The sequence below is a fragment of the Marmota marmota genome, unplaced genomic scaffold (genome assembly GCF_001458135.2).
Source record: "Marmota marmota marmota unplaced genomic scaffold, marMar, whole genome shotgun sequence".
NCBI lineage: Eukaryota > Metazoa > Chordata > Mammalia > Rodentia > Sciuridae > Marmota > Marmota marmota.
Window position 1 is genome coordinate 40233390 of NW_026000037.1, and position 23294 is coordinate 40256683.

At 36.1% G+C, this 23294-nt stretch overlaps 1 protein-coding gene across 1 annotated transcript in view; it reads right to left on the reverse strand.

Moving 5' to 3' along the window:
* Neb (nebulin) overlaps positions 1–23294 on the reverse strand; it is a 200620-nt gene that overhangs the window by 116805 nt on the left and 60521 nt on the right. The window contains exons 47-64 of the mRNA XM_048812256.1: positions 22243–22347; positions 21167–21274; positions 19671–19982; positions 19339–19545; positions 18524–18628; positions 17372–17479; positions 14423–14734; positions 14022–14225; positions 10369–10473; positions 9144–9251; positions 8485–8796; positions 7675–7878; positions 7313–7417; positions 7119–7226; positions 5549–5860; positions 5050–5253; positions 4484–4588; positions 1212–1319 (exon numbers count right to left, since the gene is read on the reverse strand). Of these exons, the coding sequence (XP_048668213.1) occupies positions 1212–1319; positions 4484–4588; positions 5050–5253; positions 5549–5860; positions 7119–7226; positions 7313–7417; positions 7675–7878; positions 8485–8796; positions 9144–9251; positions 10369–10473; positions 14022–14225; positions 14423–14734; positions 17372–17479; positions 18524–18628; positions 19339–19545; positions 19671–19982; positions 21167–21274; positions 22243–22347 (3132 nt within the window). The remainder of the gene's footprint in view (positions 1–1211; positions 1320–4483; positions 4589–5049; positions 5254–5548; positions 5861–7118; positions 7227–7312; positions 7418–7674; positions 7879–8484; positions 8797–9143; positions 9252–10368; positions 10474–14021; positions 14226–14422; positions 14735–17371; positions 17480–18523; positions 18629–19338; positions 19546–19670; positions 19983–21166; positions 21275–22242; positions 22348–23294) is intronic.

The following is a 23294-nucleotide window of genomic DNA, read 5'->3' on the forward strand; positions in this document are numbered from 1 at the left end:
CCCCACTGAGACTTTGATTTGGGGCAAGTTGTTTAAACACTAATTAGGGGCAATTGTGAAGTCTAGGGTAATTATGAAGTGAGATAATACACATAAAGTTCTAAGCACAGTTCAGCACACTTCTTAGCTCTAATACTCATATTATTATTATTATTATTTAAATATTTTTTAGTTGTAGTTGAACACATACCTTTATTTTATTTATTTATTTTTATGTGGTGCTGAGGATCGAACCCAGCACCTCGCACGTGCTAGGCAAGCCATCTACCGCTGAGCTACAGCCCTAGCCGCCATTATTATTATTATTATTGGCATAAATCCATTTGTTGGGGATTCAACATGCACAAATGAATCAATTATACGATATTCCAATATAAAGAAAGGACAGTATAGGACCATATTCTTGAATAGTGGTCCTTGATTTTTGGAGCAGTGGTCTGTTCCTGAGGCACCAAGAAAGGATGATGGCTTTATCTGGAAGGTTGCCCTACACAACTAGGCTCCTGCTACTGTAAAGGCTACCTGCATGGGTCAGAATCCTCCTTCTGGTCCTGATCAATTGCCTTCTTTTCATAATCTTACAAGGGCAAATTGTAATAGCAAATGTCATATGCATTTTGGTTTTGGTACCAGGAATTAAACTCAAGCCACATCCCCAGCTCTGTTTTGTATTTTATTTAGAGACAGGGTCTCACTAAGTTGCTTAGTGCCTTGCTTTTGCTGAGGATGGGCTTTGAATTCACGATCCTCCTGTCTCAGCCTCCCGAGCTGCTAGGATTACAGGTGTGTGCCACCTTGCCCAGCTGTGAATAACATATGCATTTTAAAACACTGAATATTAAAAAGCCAGATATGATTCTCAGTGAGTGAGCTTAAGTTTATGAGTTATACTTTCTATACGCACAGTGATAATTTTTATGTAAATATCTCCAAGCCTACTGCTGCATTCTGGCAGTTTACACATGCACGGATCTTTCTCGTCTTTGGTGGGCTGAAGACACCATGTCCTACAGGTTACAAGGTCCTGTTTACAAATACCAAATTTTCCATTTCCCTCAAAAGTAGGTTTCTGAAAAACCCCACACAAATATATCAGGATACACTTTCAAAAGTTCAGCAAAGTTGTTGTTTTGTTTTGTTTTTAAAGATTTAGGTCAGTGAAAATGCCACATCAGACTGATCACACAGTGGGAATGGAATTGTCAACTCACATCACTGGCGATATCTCTGGAGGCCTTGGCTGCCACAATGGGGATGGCGTCACTTCGTAAGTCGTAGCCTTTCTTCTTTGCTTCCTCGTTGGCGAGTTTATACAGACTCTGAAGTTGGGGGGAAAAAATCAGATGTTGATACTCACATCCAAAAGCCGATATAGAACTTAGATACTTCACAAAATTCTGCACAGGTAGTGTCTATGACAGTGTTGTTTTTGAGAATACCGAATCTTCTAAATTTCTTTTACTAGATTAAGACTTAAAGAATGGTACCTCTGATGATCACTGCATCTTTATTTTAAAATATTTTGAATACATATATATGTGTATGTATATGCTTATACACACATACATATATGTGTAAGTGTGTGTGTATATATATATATATATATAATATTGGTTTGAAAATCTTAGTTTAAGCAGTGAATCGAGTTTGAAAATACTGGAAAAAACTAAGCTTTAACTCAGGCAAACAGTAGCAGAATGTGGATAAACTATTGCTCATGGCAATTAATTCAATTTGCATCTATTCTATACTGACTCTGTGTCTGTGACTGAGCTGGGTACTTGGAAATCAAAGATGAAGAAGAGACCGCTTTCAACTTTAAAGCTTCCGGGACAAGTGATAAAAGACAGATAACCTACAGAACCAATTGCTGAGAAGTCAGACCACAACAGGTGATTTAATGACATTATTAGCAAAGACCTCCAGAAAGGAGTCATTGACTCTGGACTAAGCATCAGGGAAGTTCCTGCAGCAGGGTGATCTTTGAGTTGGACCTTGAGTCATGGGCTGGTTTCCACAGACTAAGATGGAGCCAAGGGAAGAGAGAATGGCATGAATCAATGCACAGTGGACTAAGGCACTGGATAGTGAAGGAAGTGGGAGAGGCCCCTGAGAGGAGGTGGCAGGAGAGGAATCCAAAGTTGGACTGTGAACACCTGAAGCTAAGAATCTGGTGCTCAGTTCTACAGGAAATAGGAAACCAAGAAAAATCTTCCAGAAAAAGAGTGAAAAACTAAATTTGCATTGTAACTTCCTGCCCTAAATGAAATGGAAACACAAAAGAATCGAACTAAGCTGACTGACAGAGAAAAGACAGAGAAAGGAAATCAGGCAGGCTAAGCACTCAATGGAGGGTGTTCTCCCTTGGCCTTTTTGAACTATCACTCATCCTACATTTTTTCTAAGCTTTCTTTAGCAGAGTTGAAAATCTCAGAAATGCTAACTGGAGAGTTACAAGGCTCTGTCTCCTGAAATTTCTGCACATGCATTGAATGTTTTCCTATACCAATTAAGGACCTCCACTATAAGTTTGGCTAAAAATTCACTCCTTTCTGAGAGTAGGACTTGATGTTTTTATTTTTTAGTGAACAGCTACTTACACAAGCACTAAAACTGCAGTCTGCATCCCTAAAGCCACTTAAGATGGAGGGTATTCTATCTAAATTCTCTAAATTATATCCTGAAGAAGAGTAAAATTCTATTGATCTGGACTGTCAAAAAAATAATACTTTACTTGCTGGTGGCTCCAAGCTGGGATTAAAAAAAAAATACAATCCATCAGCTTACATAGTCACAGAGTCACGAAAATCTCCACAGGCTTAAACCCATAGCCTCAGTCTAAGAAATGACACAGAGATAAATAGCAATCTCTGAACCGAGATTTAAACTTCCAAATGCATAAATTCTGGGTAGAGAAAATTTAGCTTCAGACCATGTAAATGCCTTGGAGTTGATCCCAAGTTCATGTGCACCAGCAGTGACGGAGCAGCCAGTGTGCCCCTGGGGAGCACGGGGTGCAGAAATGAAGGTCAAATGTCCAGAAGAGGAAATGTTATAGCTAACCATATTCTACTTTAGTTATTCCGACTTCACAGTATTTTGTTCAACTCTCAGTCACATTTTGCCAGGGATTTCATGTGAGGAATGCCCAGGAACTTAGGCTGTTTAGATTACAAAGAGAAGCTGGGGTGTGACTGGTGGGGGAGGACCCCTGTGGCTATCACTACCTATGGGGGTAGGCACAGATTGGTTCTGCTAACTTCAGAGCACTGCGTGGATTTGAGAAATGTTGTGACTCAATATATCAGAAGCACTTTTTAAAAATCATGTATCAGAAGCTGTTAGAGTCTGTAAACAAGTCAAAATAACACCTGGCATTTTGCCAGGGGAATGTTAAAGTTCGTAAACAAGTCTGGATGGTGCCTGGCAAAATGTCAGAGGGAGTGGTTTGAGAAGTAACAAAACCGAGCCATTAGGTGTAGAGATTCCTGATTGGTTGACTGATGTATCTAGTTTATGCTAATTAGATAAGCTGTGTGGAATGTATAAATACTGCTCCTGTCCTGCAATAAACGGCTCCTACTCCTGCTGTATCAACGTACACAAGTTGCTCGTCACCCCCCTGATTATTTTGCTGCAGCCAGCAGGACTGCGGCAAGAAGCACTTTCTAATGGAATTTTCCAGAACAGATGGATTTATGAGATAAGCTCCCTGGGAACCCTTGAGCAAAGGCGGGTCAACCAATGACTTGGGGAGTGGGAATTCCTTTATCAGAAGAGATGCTGACTCTCTGCCTTTAGCATAAAGGATTCTAAAATGGGGGCATGTGGCCTTATGCTGTCTAGAAGTGAAAAGGAAATGGCTTGTTAACACACACACTGACGGATTCTCTTTCATAGTCTCTCTGTCTCTGTTCCCAACTCTCTACAAGTGTATGTTACTTGGTGGAACTGTAATTTTAGTCCTTGACTTTAATTTTACACATTAAAAAGCTTAAATATATTTACCAAAGCTTTGCTTTACTGTCAAGAAGAGACACATTTGGCCTATTGCTTTTTCTTCACTTCAAAATAATAAAACAAGGAGCTGGGCTATAGCTCAGTATTACAGTGTTTGCCTAGCATGTGTGAGGTACTGGGTTCAGTCCTCCACACTACATTCAATAAATAAATAATTAATTAAATAAAGGTATTGTATCCATTTACAATTTAAAAAAATTTTAAATAATAAAACAAAATAAACTACTTAATCTTACGGATACTACTTAAATCATTAATTCTTATCATTCGTTCTCCTTAAATGACAATTTTTACTACTTAAAGATTGACATCTGTGAGGGTGATTGAGAAATCTAAGATTTGTTTTTTTTGCATGAAGAAAGATTCTTGATAAATTTGCCATGCAGCATTACATCATCTTGGAATAAACTGACTGAAGTAAGAAATAGGGTGCAAAGATCAAAGAACTAGCATCTGCTCTCACCTCACTATAGTTGATTTTGTTCATTCTTGCCAACATGATTTCTGGCGTGTCTGGCATTATGTGGATCTGGGTCTTGTCTTTGTCCCAGGCTTCTGTGTATAAACGCTATTAAAGAAAATATATAAATCCATCAGAAAAAGAATTTAGTGTACGATCAATAGGAATTTTGTTGTATATAAACAATGACAAAAAAGAGACAAGGTCATGGCATTTTATATTCATTATGTATTTTATAAATATCTTCAAGTAATCAGTTCGCAGCAGAATAGATATTTATAAATACCTTCTGAGAACCTGAAACATGTATGTTAATAATTAAAAGGAATGTAAGAATAAACATCTTTTATACAAAGATTATTTTCTATAAATTTATGCCATTTTATCAAAACCATGAAATAACTGAAATATTAAAGTATAAATAACATCAGTTTTATGATAGATTAGATGGAGAAATAATGAAGGATGATGGGTGTCTCTTTTTGCTCAATATTCCATGTCTTGTCTCAATTATGCTACTTTTTCTTCCATTCAGCCCCACCTTGGATCTCAGAATTCTGAAACCTCACCTTGTTCATGGTGATGGCATTATTCTTGGCCAATACTTGTTCCAGAGAATCAGTCACACTGGTAAATTTGAATTTGTCTGGAGGCTGACGATAGATTTTATCACTCAAAATTTCAGTTGCCCTTTTGCATTTTTCCACATCCAAAGAGCCAATGGGCACCCAGCCGATGCCTTTCATCCACTGGAGATCTGACTTATACAAATTCTGTTGACACAAATAGTGAATCAGTATTTATCCCTTCATTGGAAATGCATTTTTATCTATAAAACATAAAATCAAGTAAGAGTACACTTGAAAATTGTTTTGTAGGCATGTAGTGTTCAGACTGCAGGACATTTTGTCTGGAGGGTTAAAGGATTAACAACATTCCTAAGAAGAAAGGCAAGTATTCTTTGTTGACTAGGATTGGTGAGCTTGGTGCCACCCATTGCTACCTTCTCCAAGGGGAATTAATTCACCAACTTCCCACCTTTGCATGTCCAAGATCCTCAGTACTCACATCACTCTGGAGGTCATAGGCCTGCCGAGCGTGGATGACATCATTCTGGTCGGGCAGGCACGTCCACTGGTGCAGGTAGTTTCTGTAGTCCACGTCACTCACTAAGGTCTGGCACTTCTTGGCCAGCACCACCCCCAGCATGTCCACTGGGCTGCTGAACTTGGTCTTCCACTTCTCAAAGTCTTTCTTGTACTCCCTGTCACTCTGGATTTTGGCCACATGCATGGACCACATCATCTTGGGGTCATCATGTATAGCTCGGGCACCAATATGGTGACCCAGCTGCTTACGATAGCCTTCTTTATACTTGAACTAGAAGAAGAAAAAGATTGTTTGTTATTTATTTTGACTTTAAGAAACATTACTAGGCTTAAATTATCATATTAATTAAAATAATGATTTTCTTGGAATATGTAAGTATACAACACATGCATCTTAAAAACCATTTAGAAAACGAATGAAATATATATACAAAAAGAAATTAAAACATGACTCTATTACTTAGAGAACTTTTTGTGGTGCATGTGTATAAAACAGAATAAAATTAGAGCATGAGTCAAACATTATATGGGTTGTTGCCTGCTCTTTTCAGTTACTATATAAGAATTTTCCTGTGTCACTAAGTAGTCTTTATAAATTTGATTTTTAAACTTGATTTTCTTTATGTGGATTATATTACTAGGTTTCATCCTTTGATTGTTCATCATTCTTTTTTTTTAAATTTAGATATGTATGAGAGTAGAGAGTATTTGACATATACATACATGGAGTGCAACCCATTACATTTAGGTTCCCATTCTTGTGGTTGTACATGATGTAGAGTAACACTGGTTGTGTATTCATATATGAGCATAAGAAAGTTATGTCCAATTCATTCTATCGTCTTTTGATGACTATTTAAAATGACTATTCATTTTTAAATTATGATCATTACTTGCCACATTTTGGAAATAAAAGAAAAATATATTTTTCTACCTGATGGACAAAAGAAATGAAAGGATAAAAGTTTCAGAAATGTGAGAAAATCCACATTTTACTCCATATATGTATAATATGTCAAAATACCCTCTACTATCATATATATCTAAAAAGAACAAATTTTTTAAAAAAAGAAAGCAAATATCTGCAGCCCATCACTGGGTACAGGGACAAACATGGTCCGCATGGATGGTTGGACTTTGAGTAATGTATCCTATTTACTCAGTCTCTGTAGGGCCTGGGTTTGGTTTTGAAGGAACCCTACGATAAATTTGATTGTATAAAAGAAATAGATCATGTGGAAAAACCAAAAAGATATCTGAATTATAGTCAATTACCCAATACTTTTGTTCAGCAGGAAACGGACATGTTTTGAAATGCAAGTTGCTATGGACTCAGCCATAGGTAGAATAGGTAGAATTTAACCTGGGTGCTAAGAATTTGATTACCATTATTTTAAACTATCTGCTGCAAAACCAAACCATTAGCAACAGTTTTAGCCTCATAGCTTACTTGCTCTACTATACATCTAGGCTAGAGAAAGTGATCTTGGATCCAAAGCTAAGATGAAGAATTTCTCAGGTGTACTTACATCACTGGCGATATCTCTGGAGGCCTTGGCAGCCTTAATAGGAATGGCATCGAGCCGCATATCATAGCCTTTCTTCTTGGCTTCTTCTAGGCCAAGTTTATATAATTTCTGAAATAGACATAAATAATCATAAGTTTTATTTATAAAGTGCATTGTAAGGAAAACATATCATTTACCTCTAATATACTGCTTACCTCACTGTAATTTACTTTGTTTTGTTTAGCTAGTAATACTTCAGGGGTATCTGGCATAATGTGGATAGTAGTTTTATCTTTATTCCAAGCTTCTGTATAGAGGTGCTAAAACAAACAAAATACAGGTCAGTAATGAATAGTCTGATTCTTAATGAGACTAAAGAGATTCTGCTCTGTGACCTGGTTGTGACACTTACAGGTTGAGACATTTCCTGTCAGTAAGAAGCACACTTACTTAAAAACTACTTTGATATCAAGTAAAAGAATTGAACATGAATTTTCTTTTGTATTAACAAATTTCAGTGCTTCCACCAATTTTTTTTTAAAAATCAGTACTTCATTCATGCAAAGAAAGGACTTACATGGTTCATGGTAATAGCATTATTTTTTGCCAAAACCATTGGTATGGAGTCCATAAGGCTGGAAAACTTGAATTTATCTGGGTGCTGACGGTAAACATGGTCACTCAAAATTTGAGTAGCTCTTTTGTTCTTCTCATCCTCTAGAGAACCAGAAGGTATCCAGCCAATGCCTTTTAGCCACTGAAGATCAGCCTTGTACAAATTCTGAAATTACAAGTGTCAAATCACTAAACAAAAGCATGTGTCCCTAAAGAAATAAGAGTTTATAGTATGTAACATTACATATGACTATATATAATACATGTATAATATTTTAATGAATTCTTACAAAATTTCAAAATTTTGGTATGAATTTTCAATCATCAAAATGCTCAGATCAGAAGCATATTTTGGAAAACACTTAACAGAAGCATGCAAAGGACAACTTAATTCTTTAATTGCCTAGATTAGCAACCTAGAGGTTTCCATCAAAGCAATGACTCTGCTGATCTTTCTTTGTGGAATAATGATGCCTCCAGATGTTGGTGAGTGGATAAAACTGGGCATTAGTCCAGGGATGTAGAACTCATTGTGTAACCTCCACTCCCATTACATTAGGTGAATTTGTGTGTATATGTGTGTGTGTGTGTGTGTGTGTATGTGTGTGTGTGTGGTGCTAGGGATTGAACCCAGGGCCTAGCACATGCAAGGTAAGTACTCTATCAACTGAGCTATTTCCCCAGCCCTCAACTCCAATCACTTTAGGGGAATTTTGACACTAAGGAAAACATAAACAATATTTAACTGATCAAAGAGAAACCTTAGACTCACATCACTCTGGAGGTCATAGGCCTGCCGAGCGTGGATGACATCATTCTGGTCAGGCAGGCATGTCCACTGGTGCAGGTAGTTCTTGTAGTCCACGTCACTCACTAAGGTCTGGCACTTCTTGGCCAGCACCACCCCCAGCATGTCCACTGGGCTGCTGAACTTGGTCTTCCACTTCTCAAAGTCTTTCTTGTACTCCCTGTCACTCTGGATTTTGGCCACGTGCATGGACCACATCATCTTGGGGTCATCTTTAATATTCCGGGCTCCAATGTGGTGGCCCAGCTGTTTGCGGTACCCATCTTTGTATTTGTACTGAGGGGAAAAAAGAATGTATCTAATTTCTTTCAAAATTAACTTATGTTGCCATTTTTTTTGTGGGAAATCACAAATAACTTTAATTCTAAATATTGTACTAATCCTGGAAAGCCACAGATTTTGTTTTTTGATAGGAAAGATTAAAGGCTAAATTCAGTTACAATTTCATACATAATAAATGCATCCTTGATCTTATTCCTCATCTCACACTGCATGTCTGGGACTATTTCACTGTTTTAATTTGTTATCCCATAGAAGATTTTGTTCTATTTAAAATTACACTGAGACTGCTTTGAAGGGATTAATTGTAATTCAATCAATATCAACAGGGGATGAGGTCTTACTTCACTGGCAATTTCCCGGGATGCTTTGGCTGCTTTGATTGGTATGGCATCAACAGGAAGATCGTAGCCTTTTTTCTTCAGCTCCTCATAACCCATTCGGTAGATTTTCTGTTGAGAGAAGGTCACTTGGCAAACTGTTCTCTATAAACAACTGCATATGCAGCATAATGAATCCAATGTGCTGAATACTTTAAGAGTCCATGGAATAGTATCTGTGCTCTAGACTACTCAAATATAATTGGAAATTATGGTCGGGGATTGCTAATGATCTTATTTTAAACTTTAAAGCTTTTTAATTGCCTAGATGCACACAATTAAATGTCAGCTCTTCCCAAATTCTTATGAGACTGCAGAAGCAAATTGATAGAAAAATGGAATGAAAGATACTTAGACACTGTTTTCCAATTAATGTGGAGTATTTTACTAGGAGCTATTTTTAGAAAAGAGTAACACCTGTCCATGTTTCTCCTCTAGGGGGAAAATTATGTGTAAGTGGCTTCTGCTTCTGCTTTCATGTGGCTGATGCATTGTGAATGATTGTTTATAATATAGGGCCATCTAAAGAAGGATCAACATCTGTAGGTAATATACAGAATCCTTCAAAATTTTTTAAAGCTGAAAATTTTAAAGAGCTTAACCATTAAATTTTTATAATTTATGTATAATCATTTGTTTCTTCATATTTGTGACATAATTAAGAACTATACTAATCCTTATGGTATTATTATTCTAACATATTTAATGTTGAAGTCACTCTCCTGGAGCTTAAAATAGGTTCTTAAAATAGTTTATTTTTTGCATCTATAAATTTCAGGAGATTATGTTGACAATAAAAATGAAATTATCCCGCATGAATTTTATATGCTCACTCACTCAAACTTTCATTGAACATCTACTATGTGTTGGGCACGGTGCTAGGTGAGCACTCAAGACCCAGCAGGAATTGCGTATAAGAAACATCTGCCCCATATAGGGACATTACATTACTTTGAGATGTGTATAGTGGAACGCAAGGCACAGAGAGAGCAGCTTCCCAACTCTGCCTGTGACAGGAGTACCAAAATCTTGAGCTTCAATCTGAAAGTTTTATATAAGGGATCTGAATCACATGTAGTTTATTAATTTAAATGGTTCAGGGATTCAAAAAGACTTCCAAACAACTTCAATGACATAGAAGCAATTAAAATGAGCTTTCTGAAAATGCATGCTGAATTTGGAAACTTACATCACTTGTATTGATTAAGTTTGCCTTAGCCAGAATAATGTCAGGTGTATCAGGCATGATGTGAATTTGAGTCTTGTCCTTGTCCCAAGCTTCTCTATAAAGTCTCTAAAATGAGAAATAAGAATTTTTCAATGGTTGTATTAGATCAGCACATGATATAGGTGGCTTCTACATTAAGCATCATTAAATATTACATTTACATTAAACATTATTACTGATGAAATAGTAAACATTATAAACATTTGGAACATGATTGTCTTCCAAAATGTATATTAAGGACCACACTTTCAAAGTTACAGATAATTCTGCCCTTAAGAAATCAGTTCAAGTAATTAGAACTTTTTCCAATGTTATCAAAAGGAACGGATTTTTCCATTTTGGGGGTTGTAAAGTTTCCCTTAGTGTTTAATTGCAAGAGAGCCCGGCCTTCTCAAAAAACTTATTCAAAGTTTGCCTAGAAATTAGGGAGTTTCATTTTTTATGTGGCTGGGAGAAATAGAAAGTCTGCTAGTCCATTTTCAGCCTTTATTGGATCCAATAATAGCCATTTTAACCATAGCCTTTCCCTTTTACCCACCCTAATTTTAGAATTAGCCAATTGTATAAATTGTATCCAAGTCCTCCAAATAGGGTGAAAGGCAGCATTATGTTAGTGGACTGCTTGCCCATGTGCACTTGCTAGCCAAGTTCTGTAGCTTGCCCTTCTGTCAGAATTAAATGCCTTGCCTACCTACTTTTGAATGTGTTTGATTTCTTGCAGCACCTCGGTATTTCTAACAGGCTTACTATTTATATTAATATTATTTTTGAGGATTCGGATTCCCAAAAGGATTACATTTGGGAATTTATTAAAATCTATTTGATGTTCAAAAGCTATCCTTAAGTTTGTCCTCAATAGAAAACAAAGAGACCCAGACAAAAATCTCAGTTATCTCACTTATCTAAACCAGGTTATTTATATAATATTAGAAAATATCTCCACAAGATACTTATCAATTACAAAGGGTAAAATGGTAACTTGAGAGTGATCAGTTTAAATTATCAGTAATGGAACAAATTGATATAATGTGCCTCCTAATATGATATACTCAGGACACAATGTGAGATAGCCTGAAAAGAGAATCTGAATCTAATCATGAGGACACCAGGAAACACAACTCCAGCAGACCCTACAAAACAAGTGGCCTGTAGTTTTTACAAATGTCAAGGACTTGGAAGATGTAGAAATAGTGAGAAAATAGTCCAGAACAATGGAAACTAAAGATATGGCAAGAAAACGTAGCACATGATCTTGGATTGGATCCTGGACCAGGAAAAAAATTTTTTCTTTTGCTATAAATGACATTAGTGACAAAATTGAACAAATTCTGCAAACTGATAATTATCAACATTAATTTCATAATTTTGATCATTATAATGTAAGTTATATAAGATGTCCTTATTTTCAGCAGATACACACTGAAGTATTTCAGGGTGATGAGGCATCATAAAGTAATTTACTTTGTCATATAGATACATTCAGGAGACAGGGAAAATGAGGGAGGGAAGAAGAGAGGGAAAGAGAATACAAATGTGTTAAAACATTAATGTTTGTGAAATGTGAGTGGAAAAAATACATAATTTATACTGGGTTTGAACTTTTATGTATGCCTAAATTTATTCCAATATAATATTTTTCAAAATTTCATGGATTCCTTGGATTTGTCAATTTCCCTTTGAGATATTTTGTGTGAGATGAGTAGGTTGGCACTTTTCTTTTTGAATATATATACTACAGCTCATATAACCTAGAGAAGCTGATTAAGATCTTCAGGGCCAAAACAAATCAAAGCTCGTCATTTTTCATTATTTTTTCCAGCTCTGCACCAACCTTTCTGATCAAGAACACCAATTTCTCAACCTTATTACTACTGGTTTCATTTGCTGGACAATTCTTGGTTGTAGAGGGCTCTCTTGTGCACTGTGGTATTTTTAGCAGCATTCCTAGTTTCTATCCACTAGAGGACAGCAGCATGCCACCCCCAAGTTGTGACAAAAATATTTGTAGATGTCAAATGTCTCCTGTGGGACAAAACTGTCTCTGGCTAATAACCACTAAATGAGATCATTGCTTCAATGGCATGTGCCACTTTCATTCCATGGAACCCAGGAAAAAATGCTAATATTGAATATGCTGGCAGATTTATCAGCCTACATAAAAGAAGAGGCAGCAGGTGCAAGGAGCCTAACTAGTCTGGCTTCTATTCCAGAGGCCTTAGCATATCAGTATTTCTGCATCCCTGTACCTAGGGCTCACGGCTGGGGATGTGTCCATTAACTTTATGATTCAGGTTTTTCTCTTGCTCATCTTATTAGTCAGAGCTCTCTCCTAAGAAACTAGGATTCAAAGAGATGGAAAATACTCTTGCCATCATAGAAGAAGAAGAAAGAAGAAGAAGAAGAAGAAGAAGAAGAAGAAGAAGAAGAAGAAGAAGAAGAAGAAGAAGAAGAAATGAATACTTAGATATTCATAATGAAATTGAAAAGTCAGAATTTACTTTAAATTTTGGAAATAAAATTGCAAAAAATCTGATGGGTTGCTTACGAAGAGAGGAGCTAAAACTTACTGATGCTTACTATAAGCTGATTATGGGTTTACATGTTACATAAAACTCATAATGCATATGATAAATATAAAATATATAGATATTAAATATAGTATATGTATTTAGACCATTTCAGGTATCTAATTATATATCTATTTAAGCTTTCTTTTTTTTTTTAACCACACTCAGGATTGAACCCAGTGGCAATCTACCACTGAACTACACCTTCCAGTCCTTTCTATTTTTATTTAAATTTTTTTACCAGTTCCAGAATCTCAGTACACATAATTCAATCTACTGAAACGTTCAGGATTAGGCTTTTAGTTGAGTACTGATTAATCTTTCCTTTCTGTGCATAAAATTATTCCAAACTGCTTTTATTTATTTTATTCAATAAATACTTCCTGAACACCTATTATTTACCAGGCAATGGTGTCAGTACTAGAGAAGAAAATAAGTTGGAGATGAAATACACAATTATATACTATGCAATAGTATTATTGATTTATATTGATTTAGTAGAACTAACTTTATCAATCATTTGGCAGAAAAATAACAATCTTTATAATACGTTCACTGTGCCTTTGTAAGGTATTTAGACCCTTTTGTCTTAGTATTCTTTATCCCAACAACAACAAAATCCTAGGTTTTTAATGCACTCAAGTTTCAAAGAAAAAAATATAATCAATAATTTCTCAATACATCTAGCTAAATAAGGAAGGTTTAGGTGACTAAAATTGACACTAGACTTTTTTACCTTATTCAGTGTAAGGTAGTTGATAATTCAAAGCAAACCAATGTAAAACGTTTTTGCTGTGTTATATGATGCAATTCTCTCCTAATCTATTCACTTATTTATTTTAGTTTTGCTTGTTTGTTTTTGAGACAGGGTCCTGTTAAGTTGCCCAGGCTGACCTCCCAACTCAGCCTTCCCTAGTGAGTCACTAGGATTACAGGTGCACAACATCACGCTCAGATTTCTACTCATTTATTAAGGGAAAGTTACTAAGCAACTGCCAAATGGCAGCCAGTATAATCTATTTAATAAATTTCTAAAGAATTACTCACATCACTCCTATTTTTGGCATTTGTTTTTGCCAAAACTATGTCCATGGCATCAGGAATGCTGGTAAACTTGTTTTTGTCTGGAGGCTGGCGATATTTCTTCTCACTGATGATTTCTGAAGCCCGCTTATTCTTTTCTGCTTCCAAAGAACCAAGGGGACTCCATCCTATGCCTCTCAGCCACTCAAGGTCAGACTTATACACATTCTGTCAAAGGACAAAGCAAGCCATCAAAACCCCATCCTCTCCTGTATCTATGCCTTAAGTGATTCTGTGCACTACAAATAGACGCACTTTAGATTTTCAATGACAATTCCTCTTTCTAGTTTCTTTTTTATGACTAAGTGGCTACTAATATGAAATATGAAGTAATACACAAACTATTAAATTTAATAGACACTGACCTCACTTTGTAGTTCGTATACTTTTTTAGCTTGGATGACGTCATTCTGATCAGGTAGGCATGTCCACTGATGTAAGTAGTTCTTGTAGTCTATATCACTAACCAAGGCCTGACATTTCTTGGCTAGCACCACTCCCAGCATGTCCACTGGGCTGGTGTACCTGGTTTTCCACTTTTCAAAATCTTTCTTATATTCTCGTTCACTCTGCATTTTGGCTACATTCATTGATAACACAAGCTTTGGGTCATCTTGCAAACTCCGGAATCCAATATGGTGTCCAAGTTGTTTCCGGTAGCCTTGCTTATATTTAAACTGAAATCAGAGGAAACATAGTCCTTTTATTAACACAAAAACCAAATTACATTAAATTTTCTTTGTTTTTATATTTGATTTTAAAAACTGAAATGAGAAAAGAGATGACCATGCTAACTTAGTAAGAAATGTTTTCTCACTTAGGCAAATTTTATTTAAGTGGAGGCTATCAAAGAAACCTAATGTAGTTGAGTATCAAGTAAGTTTACGTTGAGAAATTAATTCCAACCAGAGGTAGAAATATATCATTGGATATGCTAGACATGATATATGCTGACTTTCCAGATTACATTTTTATCAAGCCTTTGTTAGATTATTAGGGGAATGATAATCTCATGAGAAAAAAATATACGCTGAATGGAAAATATTCTTGTTAATATGCATAACCACAATACTCAGTTTCACGGTTATGCATATTAGTAAGATAAATGACTTGGTCACCAGGCTTAAAACTGTATTTATTCAGTAGCAGGATTTTTAGATATTTGTCATATCGTTATGTCATACACCTTGTCCTATTTGGGAATCTATGTCTTGCATGCATGGGTGGCCAAATGGGTAAAAATGAGTTATATAAATGAAAGAGAGTAAAATTAAAATCCAGCATTCAGATTCTTTGGGAAAAATTACATTAGCAATGGATGACAATAACAACAATGATAATGAGTATAATAACATCTACTGGATGTTAGGTGCTAAACATATATTACTACTCAGGTAAGTAGGTCCGGCTTTCTCACAATACTCAGTTTCATGGTTATGCATAGTAAAACTACTCAGGACTTTAAATTGTGTAGCTTCATACAGACAATCTGACAAAGTTGCTTATAAAAATTAGGGCCATAAAGTCTGTATGGGCACAGATAAATGCATATCAGAATCTCATTTATTCTGGCCTGACCTCTTCTAGCAATAGACTACCACTAAATTTTGAGACACTCTATTTTAAGATACTTAAAAAAAAACACAGGATAAACCACTAATAGGATGATCAGAAGATTGAAGAACTTATTAAACTAAAGCCAAAGGAGAGCAAATAAGAATTTGAAATGTTTGAGGAGATATCAAAGAGAAGGGAAAATAAGCTACTTTGTGATGCTCTAGAACAGAGACTGATTGGTAAAATATTTAAGATTGAAAATAAGAAAGTGTATAATGACAAATGGAGATGATCCAATAAGGAAATGACCTGCTTTGAAGGATTCCAAAAGTTTATATTTGTAAATATCCACAGATTATTAGACCTGGTAAAAAGATCTGATGCTGAGTGGGAAGATGGGATTAAATAATCTTTATGTATTTTCTAACTCTAAATTCTGTTATTTTAATGTATTAAATTATATATTTAAAATAGCACTCATTTTCTGAAATTTTATAGATATAACAATCACTTGAAACTGAAAGGAAATACAATATCTACAATGGTGGGAAAGTTCACTTTAGCTGATTTTAAAGGAAGATTTAAAAAGGTTCTATCTAATTAATGGGTTCAAAAGAAAAGAAATTAGGTACTGTCAAATGTTGGGTTGTTCAGAAATTATTGATGCTATTTCTTCAATTCCTAAACTATTTTTAGCATATAACATTAAATGAAAATGAATTTACTTTCTGGGGAATATTCAAGCATCATTATCGCTTTAGGTTCATCATTACATCGATTCTAATGAGGTATTGACAGATAAGCTAGAGAGTGTGGATAATATATTATCAGATTAATTATCTAAAGCATTTCTGGAGTGCCACAATTTGATTAGGCAGAATTTCCCCTTAAATTCTTAGAATTTGTCAGATTCTGTCTTTAATAACTGTCTCTCCCTTCTGTACTTCAACCTGTATTCTGAACCAGATCATTCTTTTGTTTTTGAGATTTTCATTAAGAGGTAATATTTCTCTATGAAACTTTAGTAATTTATTCTCTATCACCAATATCCTATGAATTTTTTCCCATTAATTTTTGGGATTAGCAAAATTAAATGGTTATAGGTAGATAGTATCTAAGTGTAACATACAAAAATTTAACCATGTTTAGTTTATTTGTCAGATATATTACCCTTTCTAGTAATTAGAAGCTACTTTTTGGAACACAAAGATCCTTGTTCTCTGAACTTTAAACCAGACATCCAGCAGAAAGTAGAGTTAAAGCCCTCTGATACTTATGCCTAAATTTCTGAGCCTTTCTAGATTTTTGTATGCCCCAAGCTAATTAATTGTAATGATGTAAGTAAAAGGATGGGCTAAATAAAAATAATTGACACCTAATTTTACACTATCTACATGTAATACTGTGTTGTTGAGGCTGATTTATTATCTAGCAATTTGCCTTTGTCCAAAATATATAAGTAGAAAACAGGAAAATTAATTTGAGGCCACAGTAGAAAAACTGAAATATCTTTGGTGTATCTCAAGACACAACATGTTAAAGCAATGATCTGACAGGTGTTCTGGCTGACCTGCAAAGAAGCCCCTGTTCCTATTTGAATAGTGAAAGATAAAGTGCAGTCTGTTTAACCAAAGAGGGAGGAGAAGATGAAGGGAACAACATTACATTTTGAAAAGTAAAGTCTATCTACAAAAATAGTTGCCAACATTATGTCATTCTGATAAAAATATCCTCAAACAAATCAAAATAGAACTTACATCACTAGCAATGTCCCTTGAAGCTTTGGCCAGCTGTACTGAAATCGCATCTACCGGGAGATCATAGCCTTTCTTCAAAGCTTCTTCCCATCCAAGTTTATACAGTTTCTGAAAATTAAAGAAATTAATTAGCATTATTTTTTCTTTATTAAAAATCTCAATAGATTATCAAGCAGAAGTTTACTTCAGAGAATAGTTATCAGACTCTAATATCATCTACTCGATCTCTATAAAGATATTGATAAAACCCCAATAGGTTTTATAATAGAAAAAGTACTGAGGCTGTATCATGTGACCTGGCTTGATTTTCATTTTGGCTCTGAGAATCCTTAGTGGTATATTTGAACAACAATATGGTCACATCGGGTATATAAGGTACCTTTCCTCCTGCTGTTAACTACAGTCTGGTTCATTGTTCTAAAGATCAATATTGAGAAAACTAAAAGAAAATGAGATCACAAAATTTTAATTATTTAAGTGATAAAAGTAATAGATAAAATATCTTTTTCAAAGTTGCAATAAAATGAATTAACCTATGTGAGTGTTAAAACTGGATAGTAACAAAAATAACAGTTATCCAGTACTTTCTATTGACAGCTAATTTTACACTATCTACATGTAAAATAGTACCAGGTACTATGCTGAGAGCTTCCTATAGAATTTCTCATTTGGTCCTCAAAGAAATCTAATGTCATAGGCACTTTTATGATTTTATTCCTAATTTTAGGAATAAGAAAACTGAGGTTTATAGAGGTAGGTGATTTGCTCAATATCAAGTAACTCATAAATGCCAAAGCCAAAACACACACCAGGTCTTTTATTTGTGTGATGCCAGGGATTGAACCCAGGGCCTTGTGCATGCAGGACAAGCACTCTACCAACTGAGCTATATCCCCAGCCCACACCAGGTCTTTTTGATGCAATTTTGTTTTGTTTCAACATTTCCTTATAAACAAAATAGATACAGTACCTGCCTCCATGTAGCATATGGCTGTAGCTGAAGGTACATTCTGCAACTTCCCTAAGCCAAACAGCTTGAGAGTCACTCACTTCCATGGCTTAGCATTTACATCAGTTATTTACTAGTACATCATTTACAGGTTTAATAAGTCTTAAGGTTAAAACATAATAGTAATATTTATGTACTTTTACCTGACTAAATAGTGTTTGATTCTGCTTGGCTTGTAAAATATCCGGTGTGTCAGGCATCACATGGATCTTGGTCTTATCTTTATTCCAATCAATTGTGTACAAATGCTGGGAAGAGAGGAAAAAGATACATGAAATCTGAATAAACTGGGACAAACAGGAAAGAAAATAAATATACAGGTGATTTGAACATGCTTACTTAGAACAAGTAAATAATAACTAAAGTAAGATATGATTCAGAAAAAGATATTAAAAACTCAGATTTTACTTTTTTGAGGGGATATTAGGGATTGAAACCAAGGGTGCTTTACCACTGAGCCACGTTCCCCAGCCCTTTTTATTTTTTATTTTGAGACAGGGTCTTGCTAAGTTGCTTAAAGCCTCACTAAGTTGCTGAGGCTGGCCTCCAACCTGTAATCCTCCTGCCCCGGTCTCCCTAGTCACTGGTATTACAGGGATGCACCACTGCACCTGGCTTTTACAAACTTGGATCTTTAAAAAAATAGCGTTTTAGATAATTTACATCATCTAGAATGGATTGAAAGTACTTCAAGATAATCATTTTAAAATATAAGTGATTTCCCCAACTATGTATAACTCGAATGCTCTAATAAAAATATAAGTAATTTCTAATCTTACTAGAAGGGCAAGGGAAAAAAATGTGAGATGAGTATCAGAAAATGGCATTGAAAATGCTCCAGAACTATTTGCCACTTCCTGGAAATGGTAGACCCGAGTTAAATTTCTCCAACAGAAATCAAAGCTGGTTAACCTTTCCTCACTTGGGAGTTATTCGTCAGGACAACTGTTCTCGCTACCTTGTTCATGGTGTGTGCATTCTGCTTGGCAAGCACCATGTCCATGGAGTCAGTCAGCTTCTTAAACTGGAAGTTGCTAGGGTGCTGGCGGTATTTCTGGTCGCTGGCATATTCAGTGGCTTTCTTGGCCTTCTCCACTTCGAGGGAACCGGCTGGACTCCAGCCAAGCCCTTTGTACCATTCATTGTAGTCCTGCTTATATTCATTCTATAAAGAGAAGAGGCAAATTCCGCTTTACCTAAATGACTTAGACACCAAAGTGTGGCATTGAAGACTGTACTCTTCCTGCCCATCTAGGAATCCAACCATGGCCCAGGTGGAGGGAACCTTACATCACTCTGGATGTGATTCATGTTCCTGGTCAGCTCAATGTTCATGGCATCGGGAAGGAGGATGTACTTGTGGATCAGATGCTTGTAGTTAGTGTTGGTGATGTTGGCTTGGGCATCCTTGGCAGCTGTGACACTGAGCATGTCTGCAGGAGTGTGGTAGCTGGTCTTTGTCTTCTCATAGTTTTTCTTGTACTCTCGGTCAGATTGCATCTTTGCTACTTGCATGGAGTGGACTAATTTGGGATCATCTTCAAGACTGCGGAAACCAAACATTTTTCCCTTCTCCTTTTCATAATTGTACTTGTATTTATACTGTGAGGAAGATATAAATGTGCGTAAAGAGCAATTCCGTGGACTAGAAATCATTCCAATATCAATGTTTTGTATTTCATTAAAAATAATACTTGTAGAGAACCCTATAGTTCACAAAACACATTCTTGACATTTCTCAAAAATACACCTGGTAAGGTAGATAGCAAAGTTCTTATTACTGCCCCCATTTATTTCATAGATGATTATGAGCTGAAACCAGAGAGATGAATGAACTTGTTGAGGTAGCTAAGGATTGGAGCCTAGGTTTTGCGATGCTGTATCACACTGACTTATACACACTGTTGTTATAAGAATAAGAAAGAATTCAGCAAATAAGAGAAAAACACAATGGTCTAAGCAGTTTAATACTGCCCTGGGGAATAGTCATTTGCTGATGAGAATAGATTCGATTATGAATTACACAGCATAATTTTAGAGTGACTTTATATTTGTAGAGTTCCACTTCTTTTAAGGCTCTCTAAATTAGCCTAACTGGGAAGAAATTTTACTACCACCCTAGTTTCTAGAGAGGGGAAATAGTAACACACAGAAAGAACTGTTTCATGTAGGAAATGTATTGACAGTGCTTGCTGGTACACCGACTTTCTGGGGGTGAGGGGAGCCTTAATTCACAGAGTTCACCATTTCTGGGGTATAAATATTCCCAAGACAACTGATGTCAAGCTGCCAATGGTTTTAGCAACTGCTTTGCAAAATTTCTGATTAGTTGAAAAAATAGGCTGTCATGAGCCCAAATCATGATCATTTGTCATGAACTCAAATGATGAGCTTCCCTGCATGACACCACGGGAGACAACCTGTCAGGAAGTCATTCCTAAGAGGCAGAAGGCGAAAACAACACAAGCCTTTACCAAGACAACTTGGTGAAGGGCTTTGGTTTCTACATGTTATCGCCTTTCTAACAGAATTCAAAGTTCACCTAGATCTCCAGAGGCAGGGAGCCAAGATCTATGAGCATCATAACAGGGTTAGCAGTCTGTCTTTCAGAAAGGCCAGAGACAACACAGGAACGAGGCTAAGAGGCACATATGGAACACAGTGAGGCCACTGTTGGCAGGCATGCCATGGTTTCTCATTTTACCCATCCGTGTTTCCAGAATGCAGCCCTTATATTTTGGTTTCCTGGAAGCCCCAGCACGACGACCGCCTTCCTACACACTTACATCACTTGCAATATCTCGTGAAGCCTTTGCAGCTTTGATAGGAATCGCATCTGTTCGGAGATCATAGCCTTTCTTTTTAGACTCTTCCAAGGAAAGTTTGTAGAGTTTCTGTAATAGGCAGAGACAATAGGTTTTTTTCTAAATGGGAAAGCCTGGATTTATTCTAGAAGATTGAACTAGCTCTGTGGCAGTCTTTCAATCTGGGGCAAGAGGCTTTGTTGGTGGCTTAATGGTTGAATATCCTCATGAATAACACAAGTGTGTTTGAAAAAAAGTAATTACAAACTCAAACATATTTTCAAGAAACCACCAGAAAAAGGTAAAAGGCCCTGGTCTCTGTCAGGTTGCAAATATACATGAAATATATAAAATCTAGTAGGTTCTTATTGATGTATTTTATCTGACAAGGGTTAAAAGGAAGACTACAAAACATCAAAAGAAATGTGCATCTTCATACATCAAAAGAAAACTTCACTGTGTTACAATTGACACTTTTATTTATATAATCATGTGAATTCTATAATTTTAAAAGTCAGCAATTCCAAATCTCCGTGGAATTTAACCGAAGGGAAAAAGATGGTAGGATTAGAGGATTTCCTTGCAATTATGGTTAGGATGAGAAAGGAAATGAAATAAAACATCAATGCAGTTTCTAACAAGTGTTCCACATTCCTTGGAGAGCTTGCCCCAGTTTCTTCAAAATGCTCATCTTCCCTTTCCATTTAACCCTTCTTTTGGACTTCATGGTAGAGAGGGCTCTCTAAAAATGAGGTCCTGGGACTTTTACTTTCTTTTCCTTCCATTGGTAACCCCCACACCATCTCTTCCTGCCGAGTCTCTTAGTTACCAAGTGTCTACTCCAAAACAAAATCCAGTTACCCTTTAAATTCCTAACCGCTTATCCCAATTCCCATTGACTGGCCACTCCATCTTTTAGCAGAGCAAGATTAGAAATGGAAAGATTCTTGTTTGTAGATTTCCACTACTGTTCTTTAAACATTGACTCACATAATTGAAACAGTTCTTGATTAATTTGTTTTTACCGGTTTCAAACAGGTAACAGGAATTATACTTACATCACTCATATTGATTGCATTGGCCTTCGCCAACACAATCTGGGGGATATCAGGCATGATGTGGACTTTGGTCTTGTCAGCTTCCCATGCTTGTTTGTAGAGGTGCTAGAAAGAAAAGTATAATATCTTTAAAGGAGCTCACTTGGCACACAAATATCACTATGCAATATATTATATGCCTAATTTTTGCTTTTTTTCCTAGGTTTAAAGAAAAATTTTTAGTGAAAAAGGCGTTCATTCAAAAAATACAGCGGAGAAGATATAAGAAAGTGAAAGTATCTTAAACCCTTTATCTTACAGCCCATAGATATCATCCTAAAGTTTTCTCTATATAATACAACTCACAGTCCTTTCAAAATGTAAATCAAGTCACATAATACATGACATTCCACAGCTTGCTCTTTTACTTAATGTAGATTAGACATCTTGGAACCTTTCTAAAGTAATTGACTTCATTCATTTAAAAAGCTGCATAGTATTCCATTTGGTGGTATAATCCAATTGATTTAACCCTTTCTTCATTGATAGATATTTAATTTGTGGTTTTCAGTCTTTTTCTACCACAAGCAACAATGACAGGATATTTGGGGTGGGCCTAGAGAAACACACAGACACTCAATCAAAGAAGGACTTGCTACCCAGCTTTTCGCAAGACAGCCTCTAGCTGTCAGCTCCTAGGGCTTGCTGCCTTACCCAAGAGCATGCCCTTCCCAGATGCCCACATCCAATTACCCATCAAGCTGGGATACAAAGGCCTGTTCATTTCAGCCCATTGTGGTGCCACTTTTAACATGTGACACCTGAGAGCCCGTCATGGCACTGGCCAAGGCTTTCTCAGGTCTGTATTATAGTTCAATTTCTCTCTCTGCCCACTCTTTCCCTCCCACAGGTACTAATCCCTAAAAAAAAATACCCCATTCCCCTAATTCCATCTCAATATTTTCTCTCAGAAATCCTAACTTGCAAGAATAGTTATTATACACATGTATTATGTGTATTTTTGCACAATATTAAGGATTTCTATAGGATAACGAACATCTGCATTTTTCATT